Source organism: Notamacropus eugenii, chromosome 5, assembly GCF_028372415.1.
Source record: "Notamacropus eugenii isolate mMacEug1 chromosome 5, mMacEug1.pri_v2, whole genome shotgun sequence".
In the NCBI taxonomy this organism is placed as follows: domain Eukaryota; kingdom Metazoa; phylum Chordata; class Mammalia; order Diprotodontia; family Macropodidae; genus Notamacropus; species Notamacropus eugenii.
Window position 1 is genome coordinate 271,384,092 of NC_092876.1, and position 12,220 is coordinate 271,396,311.

A 12,220-nucleotide genomic window follows, 5' to 3' on the forward strand; every position below is an offset into this window, starting at 1 on the left:
TAAATAATTAAATATTTTCTCAAGAATTCTATTCTTCAGTGAATGTAGTGAGAAATACTCCTGTATTTCCATGTGCTTGCACAGAGGCAAAGATAGGAAAACAGAACTGGCAGGGGGACCTTAGGATCATTTTGTGTAACCTCCTTGTTTTGTAGCAATGTAGCAAAGGAAACTGAGGTTCAGGATGGGGAATCAATATATCCAACAATCATACAGAAACATAATACAAGTATGTGTGTGTGTATGCATATATATACACATGTATATACACATACATATATGTATATATATATACACAAATACATATACATATATACACATGTGTGTATACTAACCTTTATAATCTTATCAGTCGTTTTTCAGTCATGTCCAACTCTTTGTAACCCTATTTGAGGTTTCTTTAGCAAAGATGTTGGAGTGATTTACATTTCCTTCTCCAGCTCATTTTACAGATGAGGAAACTGAGAGAAATGGTAAAGTGACTTGACCAGGGTCCCACAACTAGTGTCTTCAGTCAGATTTGAACTCAGGCAGATAAGTCTTCCCGACTCAAGTCAAACACTCTATCCCCCTATGTCAACAAACTGCCCTAGTTTCCTTTGTAATCCTGTATGTTTTATTTTTATGCACTGAAAAACATTATTCAGAGGACTCCATAGGTTTCACCAAACTGTCAAAATAGCCCATGACACAAAGAGGTTCAAGAACCCCTCCTCTAGATATCTGCAATAAAGATACATAGTTTTAAGTATCAAGATTGACAGAGTACCACTTCCCTCACTTTGGCCAAACCTGAGGGATTAAAATAGAAATAAATCTTTCCAGAGAAATTCATTAGAGTTCAAAGCTGCTGTGGATTATCCAAAGTTATATAGCATCTAGGTTTAGTTTTGTTTCTTTAGAGCTTGGAATTTCTCTTTTAATTAAATATCTTCCTCTGGGAATTGAGTGTAGTATGCTCAGTTAGGTGTGACTAGAAAAACTCAGTTAATAACCTCAAATTCTGAAAGAGGGAGGTATCTAATACAGCAGTGAGGAAACAGACAGCAAAAGGGGTGGAAAAAATGTGCTCTATATGCAAATCTGATTGCTGGTGTGGAAAAAAGGAGGATAGGCTAGACTTTTAAAAAAAACTTCTCACATTAATCAAATAAATTAACCAAAACAATGGCATTTTAAAGCATCTGGGATATTCTGAAGAGACGTGGTCATAATGTTGATAATTATTAAAGACTTTAACATAATACAAAACCAAAGGGTAGTGACTTGAAACACCAGAATCAGCTTTAACAAAGAACTCTATTATTAGTAGTAAGTGTAAATTAACTTCAGAATGCTGGTAATTAGCTAGTAGATTAATGTTATTGTGAAACATACTCAGCTAATGATTTTTTTTGTTTGGTTAGACTGCAGGATTTCAGGATTTCAGTTGAAAGGGACCTTAGACGTAATTTAGTACAATCTCTACTTGAAGCTCAAATCCTTCCCGTAGCATCTCTGACAAGCCAGAAAGAATATAATAAGGTAGTACAGAATTCCTGAACTGCAAGGAAACTTAGAAATTATCTAAATCAACACACTTATTTTACAGATGGGAAAATGGAAGCCAGGGAAGTTAAGGACTTGCCTAAGGTCACTAAGCCTCCACTTGAACACCTGCAGTGATGGACAGCTCACTCCTTCCCAAAGCAACCCATTTCACTTTCGGACAGTACTCATTGTTGGGAAATTCCTCTTTATTTATAAATGACATTTGCCTCCTTATAACTGCTTACTGGTCTCCTTCCTCCACCCCATTACCACCCTTCTCTCTTGTATAGTCTCGGTTATGAAACTCTTTTCCCCATACTGGGATGAATTTAGATCTCTAAATACTACATTTTCTTCTTAATCTGTAAAACTAGCTAGCATTACTGGTGGAGAAAATGTGTCTTTCTGGAAAGGATTAGAGAAAGAGTAGGGTAAAAGTTCTGTTTAGCATAAGGGATAATTCAGAGAGGCAGCTAGATGGCACAGTGGATAGAGTGCTGGGCCCAGAGTCAGGAAGACTTACTTTTGTGAGTTCAAATCTCGCCTCAGTCACTTATTAGCTGTGTGATCCTGACTACGTACCTTAATTGTTTTTGCCTCAGTTTCCTCATCTATCAAATGAGCTAGAGGAGGAAATGGCAAACCACTAGAGTACCTCTTCCACGAAAACCCCAAATGGGGTCACAAAGAGTTGGACATGGTTTAAACAACTCAACAAGAACATGATTCAAAGACGATGAAATACTGGAAGCAGAAGGAAGAGGATAAAGAGAAGACAAAAAAAGACCAACTTGGATGAGGAGAAATGGAGTTTTTAAATAATAAATAAATATAACAAAAATCCAAACAAATTATGTGTGGAAGAAGAGTAAAGAACCTTAGAGCATGTTGTTGTGAGGGGCCACATGATTCCCTGAAGATCAGTTCTTAAGAGTGAACGTAGAATGAGCTGTGAAAGCTTGCCTGACCAGCCTAGACTTCATAGCCATATCATATCCTATTCCTTGCACCTTTTGTTATCACATCAGCTCTGGGCAGTCTCTGGATGTTTTCCTTTTGCCTACATATGGTCACAAGACTGACAGAAGTATTGTGGTACATTACTGAATTGGAGTCAGAGGATGTGGGTTCAGATTCCAGCTCTGATACTACCTTTGTGACTTTAGATAAGTCATTTGATCTTCCTGGGCCTCATCTTTATTATGACAGATTTGTCTTTCAGCTCTAAATCTATTCAGTCCTCTCCCCATCATCTGCTCTGGAGCCAAGTCCAGTCGCATAGGGACAGAGGAAGGTACCTTAGATTACCATGCACATAGATTAGATAAGCAGGAAAGAAATTCCCATAATTTTAGGAGTACAGGAATACCTCATTTTATTCTGCTGCACTTTATCACACTTCACATATATTGCTTTTTTATTTTATTTTACAAATTGAAAGTTCACGGCAGTTCTACGTTGAGCAAGTCAATCAGTGCCATTTTTCCAACAGCGTAGTCTCACTTTGTATCTCTGTGTCACATTACAGTATTTCAAACTTTTTTGTGATTATTATATCTTTTATGATGATCTGTGATCAGGGCTTTACTATTGTAATTAGTTTGGGGGGCCATGAATCACGCCCATGTAAGATGGCAAATTTGATGGATAAATGCTGTGTGTGTTCTGACTACTCCACCAGCCAGCCGTTCTCGCATCTCTTCCTCTTTTTGGACCTCTCTGTTCCCTAAAACATAACAGTATTGAAGAATATTACATAAACTTAGTGGATAAATCAGTGGCAGGGTTTGAGAGGATTGACTTTTGAAAGAAGTTCCACAGTGGGCAAGATGCTACCAGACAGCATCAAATGCTACAGAAAAATCTTTTATAAAAAAGAGCCAAGGGATGTGGCAAACTTCATTGTTGTCTTATTTTAAGAAACTACCACAGTCACCCCAGTCTTCAGCAGCCACCACGCTGATCAGTCAGCAGGCATCAGCACTGAGGCAAGTGCTTTCAATAGCAAAAATGTTAGAGCTTGCTGAAGGCACAGGTATGGCTCACAGTTTTATTTTAGCAATGAAATATTTCTATATTAAGGTATGTACATTTTTTTAGAAATGATACTGTTGTACACTTCATAGACTATAGTATAGTGGAAACAACTTGGATATGCACTGGGAAACCAAAAAAAAAATGGGTGACTCATTTTATTGCAATATTCACTTTAGTGTGGTGGTCTGGAACAGAACCTACACTGTCTGTGAGGTTTGCCTATAATGAGAATTGCCCAGATCCATGAGGACTGAGTGAGTCTTATGTCAGCCATAAGTACAGCAATCACATGACAGTAAGCCTTTCTACCATGCCAGGGCAAAGGGCATTGATAACAGATGACTTTTTTCTTCCCCTGGCTCTTCTCCCTCCTCTGGCAAGTGAAAGATGAAAGGACTGAGGAAATAAAGGTTTGATCTGAGCATATCAATTTATTAAGTAATGTATGGCAGTTGCCCAACAAACCAGGACCAGACCTCCTCAGCTTAGGCCTAGACCCCGAATGTAGAAAGAGACAGATTTTTATACATTTTAAAAAATTAATCAAAGAAGATCAATTAATTAAAAGGAAACAACATATAACATTAGGTAATCTGATTTCTAATTGGAGGAAAGATTAGGGATTTTCCAAGTTGGGAGAGTGTGAACTAATGCAATTCCCTGAATTCGGGAAAAGAGATTTCCCACTTCTCCCAAGTGTCTATAAACAATCAAAGGAACTTGGAAGCAATAACTGATTGATCAGTATCGGACCAGTTTTCAGACAAGACATATGGGTTGCTTGAGATGTACAATTGTGAGAAAACTCCTTGCATCAATCTTTAGTTCTGACTGGATTTCTGGTCAGCATAACCTCAGTCCTTAGTTAAGAGACTCTGAGTAGGAGGTATGGATGATCCAGCTTCCCAGCCATGCTGGGCTAGGTTCAAACAATGAATTAAGGTTTTCTTTCCATTTCCACAATTAAATCAAGTTTTCTCACAAGACAGAAGTTGGACTAGACCCTTAATTGAATAGAAAGGGAACTGAACTAGCTCCAGAATTGAGCCACAAGATGGAGTCAGTGTGGTTCACCCAATACCCACAGTTAGCTGCTAGCTGTCCTAATCCCCTCAATGCTCTCACTTCCAACCACCATCCCCTTACCATTAATTGGTTGAGTTTGAGAAAAATGGTGAGCGAAAGCAATAGCAATCGAATTGCTCAGTGGGTTCTGGTATAACCAGATAAGTGCTCTCTGTCTCTACCCGTCACTTTGCTGCTTGTTTCGGGATCTTGGGATTTCTAACTTTGTACCACCCTAAGAAAGAGAAAATGGCCTGGGAAGAGATATTAAAGAGGCTGACTTTCTGGCACACATTACTCACCACATTACCGTCTGGTTGTAATTTCTACACCTGAGACCTCAAGTACGTTGGTATCCAGCCGCAGCACCTCCTTCTGGGATGTACACAACAGGAGGGAGCACCATCATGGAGGCAAAGAGAAAGCCCTCCAGTAACACCAGATCCCTACACCACCACTGCTTCAGTTTTAACATATCCTTTTTACCTTTTTCTTCCTCTTCACTAACAGTATGATATGGTTAGCTTTTGAATACATGTCACTTGCTTTTATATGCCAGTTGCAAACATCCCCAGAATGGGAAGCAGGCTGGCATCTCTTCAGGGATATCGGCAGCAGCTGCTTTTCTCCTGCCCCCTCCCCTTCCTTATTATGATAACAGATTGATTCCACAGTGGATACGGCTTACATTGATTCCACGTGATTTGTTTATATTTCTCCTGCCACTCACGCCATATGAGAACATCTCTTGACAGTTATAAAAGTATGTTTTTGGTGAGACCCAGATAGTGAATATTTACAAAGCTCAAATTTTTGTTTAAATCCTGCATTTGTAATTTACAATTTAGTTCAATTCAGCAAACATTTACCACATACATAGTATTGTGATAGTCCCTCAGGGAAATAAAAGGATAAATAAGACACAATCTACTTGCCTAAATCCTGAATCTATATATCTAGCCTGATAATTTCACTGAATTTCACTTGTACATGTCTGACTTCCAGCTGGATATCTCTACTTTAATGTCCCAATGACACCTCAAACTCAACATGTCCAAAGTGAAATTCATCATATTTTTAAACATGTATCTGATGCTAAAATTTCTCACTTCTTCCCCCTCACCAGCACCTCTACCCACCATGTACTGCTACCATTTTTACCCTGACTCTCCTTGCCTGTTGTAATAGCCTCTTAACTGAGTTATTTTCATCCAAATTCTCCTCTCTCCAATTCTTATAATTCTTCCTATAAGTAAAATAATCCTCCTAATTTATAAGTTTAATCAAGTTCAAAAGCCTTTGGTTTTCTATTATCCATTAGATGGAATTTGAACTATGTAGACCAGCATTTCAAAACCTCTCCAGTCTGGTTCTAACCTCTGCTTCAATCTTATTTCGTTCTGTTTTCCTTCATACGATCTAGATTCAAGCTCAACTGAAAACCAGCCTCCCTGTAGGGAGCTCTGCTTGGCCCTGTTCTGTTTAATGTTTTTATCAGTGATTGGATAAAGCTACAAAGAGCCTGTTTGTCAAATTTGCAAGTGACGCAAAGATGGAAGGAATATACAACACACTGGATGAATCACAGAATTCAAAAAGATCTTGAATATGTTGGATATTCAGTGTTTCATTCCCTTCATAGTCTCCCTGAACTTAACTGGCTGGATTTCATATGGCAGATGCCTAGTCAAAGTCTTTCCAAGTTGGTAGAACCTATCACGTATTGCATGACAACTGCATAGCCTTTGAAAAATATAATTTGGCATCAGAATTTGCCTTCAATGAAAGTTACTGATGATAAAGAGAATAAATTTCTATTTCCCTGGATGCTTTAGGTGTACTTAATGGCTTAATCGCTAGTGTCATCTGAAGTTCATATTATGTGTTTATTTGTTTATTCTACAAATCTACCAAAATCTTTGTTTGTTTTTACAAAGACATTCGTTTAGGCTTCACTTTCTTCATGTGTAAACTAAGTGATGGAATACAGTATTCCTGAAGTTTCTTCTAGCTTTAAGTCCTATGATCCTATGATCTGATCCTATGGGATGAGCTAAGTGGAGAAAAGGAAGACTACTTGTTAGTAGCCCAAATCAGTCAGTAAACCAGTGATTATTGTAGGAAATACATTGACTAGTTGATATTTCAGGGCCTCCTCAAAGCTTCTTTACATGTCTTTTCTATGTATATTTTATTCTTTTTTTGAGATTGAGAAAAATTATAATTGTTTTCTTTTTTTCCTCCAGATTTATGCAGTCCGATCAGTTGTCCCCAACAAAAGCAATAATGAAATAGTGCTGGTGCTTCAACAATTTGATAATAATGTGGACAGAGCAGTTCAAGCCTTCATGGATGGTAAGCCTGAATTTTCCATTGAGCCAGAGAGATCAAAACCAGCCATTATCTTATAAGTTCCTTAAGAAGGAGCCCACCACTGGGCGTTACAGATAGTGGATGCTTGCTTGTTGAATGAAGGAAAGTTGAATATTCAACATTTTTCTCTCTTTTAATTTTTCTTCTAACAAATTCTGGTCAGACTGTCTGAATTTTTTATAAGTTCCTTTAGATCCATGGCTCACTTTAAAAAAAACAAGTAAGAGAAGTACTGAAAACGACTTTCCTCTCCTGGAAAAACCTTTAAATGTTTTCTGTGAAAGGTAACAGTTATAATCCTACTAATCATAGGCAATTCACCTGTCATGGAAATCAGACTTGACTGGCATTTTGACAATCAATTCCATTGTCTACTAATGGTCATGGTGTCTTGTTGAGAATGACATTGATTTAATGGTTTCCTGGGCTACGAAGGTCATTCACCACATCTGAGTTTAAAGCAGATGCAACCAGCATTGCTCTATTTGTTCTTATGAGTAGAGTCCTTGCATTCAGGGCTTAAGGGGCTCCATAAGCTTGTCTCTGATTTCTTCTATTCATGAAGTATGACCCTGTTATCCCCACTCAAGCAAAACTTCTCTTATTTATATCTACCTCTGTTCCTTACTGATCTCTCTAGGCTTTTTCCCCCAACAGTAGTAACAAATCAAAAATAACAAGTTTTAACTTTGCTGCTATGAATAGAAAATTCTTAGAAGGTGGTAGCTTTTTAAAATGTCAGTAGGTATAACTATCTAAATTTTTTTCATTGAAAAAAGCTTAGATTTATATAAAGTCTTAAAGTTGGCAAAGCACTTAATGCATGTTATCTCATTTATGCCTCACAACAACCCTGTGAAGTAGGTCCTATTATCATCCCCACTTTACAGATGAGGAAACTCAGGTTCAGAAGGGTTAAGTGTCTTGGTCATCATCATCCAACCAGTAAGTGTCTGAGGCGAGATTGGAACCCAGATCTTAGAGACTCCAAGTCTAGAAGTTTAATTACTGTGCCACTTTGCAGCCTTACAAACTGCTCTTAGGAAGAAAGGATATGGAAGATACATATACCTGTTCTGTTTCCTACCACTTTAAACCCCAGTTGTCCAGTCCTGCTTCTGACATAGGATGATAACACAAGGCCAGAACCAGTCTCATACACAAGGTCCAACTGGCCTGGGGCAACTGAGAGTGTCATGTTTTATGCTTATGTTTAGACAACAAAAAGTCAGCCATTTCCAAGAGGGGCCATTTGGAAGCAGAAGTAGGAAAATTCCTGAGTTTGCATAGTAAGTCAGGTGGCAGGCATACTGGGATTGGCACTATCTTTAGTACTATTTGGTACCACTGTATGAATCCTACCAGTCAAATGACTGCTGTTACTGACTTGTTTCCCTTTCCACACCTCAATGTGAAGTGGGGGAAAGGTTAAACTTGACCCCACAGCCCCTTCATCTCTAGCTCTGTCAACTATCTAGTTTTATGTCCCTGCATGCTTTACAAGGAAAATTGATGCTTCAAATAGGGTCTGTTAAACCACTTTCCATAACTTGGATTGATGTGGTTCCTCACCAGTAGGGCTCCCACGCTCCCTACAGGAAATGTTTTGAATACAAAGTGGTCCTTCTGAAAAGCATAGTAATTGATAGACTGTCACTAAATCAATTTGTATTTAGTCTCCCATGAAAATTTGTCTCCCATGAAAATTTCACCTTGCAAATGTTGTTGCCTCATTAAGAAAGCCCTCTGATTACTAAGAAACCACTATTCACTGGTTGGTGGACCAATAGAAATCCTCTTAAAAACTACAAAGAACCAAGATCATTTGTTAGAAGTCCTTTAAGAGGCACTAGATTTGTAGACGCTTAATAGACCTCAGGCATCTTGAAATTCATGTACACAGGTTATTTATGGGTGGTCCAAATAGCTTTAAACATCCCAAGTAGATTTCAAACTGAATTATAAGAGTTTCTGGACATGCTACTTGGCACATAGTAAGCACTTAACAAATGTTATTTCAGGCATTTTCCATTCATTCATGTTATTAGTTCTTTTTCTTCTTTGGAATTCTTCTCTGAAAATTCATTGTCTGGATTATTGTTATTTGACCACAGAATCATAGAACATCCAAGTCAGAAGGTCCAATCTGTGCCTGAACAAAAATCCCCCACTATAAAGGGTCATCCGGACTCCACTTGAAGATTTTCAGTGACAGGGAGCTCATTTACCTCTTTCTGAAGGCCCCTTCCACTTTAGACCAGCTCCAAATACTGGTAAAACTTCCCATTTACCCTAACATGAAGCCAAGCAGGTCACATCTAATCCTTCCCTATGACAAACCTACAGATATTAGAAGACTGTCATCATGCCTGGCCTCAGCATTCTCTTCTTTGGTTTAAATGTCCACAGGTCCTTCGTGTAATTCTCATAAAGCTATACAGATTGGGGTGTTGGAGAGAAAATTTGATGTTGCACAACTAAGCAGGAAATGGGCACCTCTTTTGCAGATGAAAAATACAAAATAAGGGAAATTGCCTTAAATTATTTCAAGAGAACTGCAGATTGGCTCTAACTAAGAAATTCCTGGAGGATTGTAAAACACTTGGAGGAGTTTACTGAGTTATAATTTCTTCCTCAGAGATCAAATGATTAACCAAGATTAATCAGGATGACCTGCATAATTTGGGGAAGTTTCTAAGAAAGGCAAACCACTCTGGTGTCTTTGTGAGAAAACCCTAAATGTGGTCACAAGTTTGGACATGACTGAAACAACTGAGCAACGAGAACAATTGACACAAAACAGTTTTCTATTAGCAGTTACTAACACTAATTCAATATCCATGGCTACTTGCCCTTATGAGAAAAGTCCTTAGCACCCAAATTTCAGCAGTGATGACCTTGTTCTTGCCATTTTCATTTCTAGCCAAACAATGAGAACATTGACAGTTTCATGCTGCTGAATATTGTGACCCTATGGGCGTTCATCGTTCATCATCAAACCACTCAAGTCTCTTTAAAAGATAAACAACTGCTAGACCAATCACACATTAGTCCAGTCATTAAAATAGACTTATTGTGCCAGTGAACAAATTAACTTTATCAGACTTGTTAAGATGATTTATGTACTTGAAAGTATTTTAGTGTATTTTTAACATATTCTGTAATCTAGGTTTTTCATTCATTCAACTTAGTCTTTCCCCAGTTGGTATGAATTACAGGAAATTTACTATATATTGTATGTATGTAAATGGAATGTGATAGCAACTGAAGCTAAAACTTGGTTATAATGAACTTTCAGTGTTTTAAAGTAATTTCATAAACAATTACATCACTGTATTATAAGATCAAGATTGGATCATCTGTTCTATCTACTTTATAAGCCACAGGCCTCAAACAGAAATATAAAAAAGAGCAAAGTATGATTGAATTATATGATATATCCTGTCCTCTGTAGTTATCAAAATTTGGAATGATCTGGTTTGGTTTGTTTTGTTCTGTTTTCTCACCGAGAAGGTTATAGATATACTTCTCCATTCATCAAGTGTGACAAGTTTATTAATATTACCTCTGACAGTGTATCTATCAAAAAACACGTCATTGTCTCTGACATAATATAGTGAAGAAATATAGATAATATAGTGATGGAAAAGTAGTAGGAATTAATATTTCAGTAAGGCAAAAATCCTGTGACATGAAGATGGAAATCTGGAAACTATAAGAAATTTTATGTTGGGCATGTTGAAAAAAAAGGTTGTGGTTATTAAGGCAGAATACTTTAACAAATAAACCAGTTAAAAAATTTTACTAAGATAGTATACTGAAGATATTTTTTTGGGGTGACTGCTTTATTCTCACAGTTTGTTGACTGATTTTTTTTTTCTGTCTAGGCAGTGCAATTCAGGTACTGAAAGAGTGGAATATGACGGGGAAGAAGAAGGTAAAGTATTCAATGTTAATCTCAAAACAGTTGCATCCCCAGCCAGACTCCTTTGGTTTTCTACTGTAGCATTTTGTTTTGTGCTGATTTTATTCATGGCCATATCTGTATTCACAAAGCTTACAAAAAAGCAAGCATTTCACTCTATTAGCCTCTTCTGCTATTCTGTGCACTCACAATCCTATGTTCAGGGAGACATCTTCTATCCTCAGGTATGCTTATATCTTTTTATTTTGAAAAATGTCAAGAGTAGTTACTTCCAGAAATTAAAAGGATTCCAGACCAGATGTATCTGAAATTATCCTAGAGCATGGAGGACAAGTATCAAATAGCAGCTCGGGTAGACCAGAAATCTCTAAAGACACTTTCACATACCTCCTCAAATAAAAGTAACCTGCACTAGGTCTGGGTCATCTTATGAGACCTTTTCTGATAATATATGTGCGTATGTGGGGATTCAGCATGTATAAATGTGTGTATTTGTATGTATATGATGTATGTATGTATATATATACATGCTTGCATATATCATATAATGTGTATAGTATGTATTCATATAAGGATGTTATATATGAATATATTGTTCATGCATATGTATGTGTGTATGTGTGTATGCTTATGTATATAAGGACTGAATGGTGCTCTATTACGCATATGATCTATAGGTACCTGTGTATATATATATACATATGTTTATGGATTATGTATGTATTATGTCCATTATGTGTATGTAGATGATATGTGTATAGAATCACAATCTATGACACATATGCACGTGCATTATATAACATGTAAAAATATGTATACATGTGCCCATATGCATGCACGTTTATATATTAGTATATTGTCTATATTCATATACGTACATATCTGTGGGTGCGTGCACACATCTGTATGTACCATGTGTGCATTATGTGTGTACATATATACACACAATCTGTACTCATATATGCATTATAAAATGTGTGCATAGGAGCACATATGTGCACTGTATGCACATGTATATATGTTTGTGTGCATATAATATTATGTGTTTTAATGTGTATATGTGTACTTTTTATTGTACATGTATAATGTGTCTGTGCATATGTATGGGTATGCTTATATATGCATGCATATGTGTATGTGCCTATGTATGTATATACATACATCTGTATGCGTATTTCATAGAATAACAATACCTTAATAGCTTAGAGATGTCCTGCCTTTTAGCTCTAAATATATGATCCCATGGTACTATGAACTCTGAACACAAAGGAAAGGATGCTTCCTCTCTAA

General features: G+C 37.1%; 1 protein-coding gene across 5 annotated transcripts in view; it reads left to right on the top strand.

Annotated features, from left to right (window-relative positions):
* Window positions 1–12,220, top strand: part of SPATS2L (spermatogenesis associated serine rich 2 like) — a 228,001-nt gene that overhangs the window by 148,491 nt on the left and 67,290 nt on the right. For all 5 annotated transcript variants that reach the window (XM_072612818.1, XM_072612820.1, XM_072612816.1 and 2 more), the window contains 2 exons: window positions 6,879–6,987; window positions 10,893–10,942. In XM_072612818.1, the coding sequence (XP_072468919.1) occupies window positions 6,879–6,987; window positions 10,893–10,942 (159 nt within the window). The remainder of the gene's footprint in view (window positions 1–6,878; window positions 6,988–10,892; window positions 10,943–12,220) is intronic.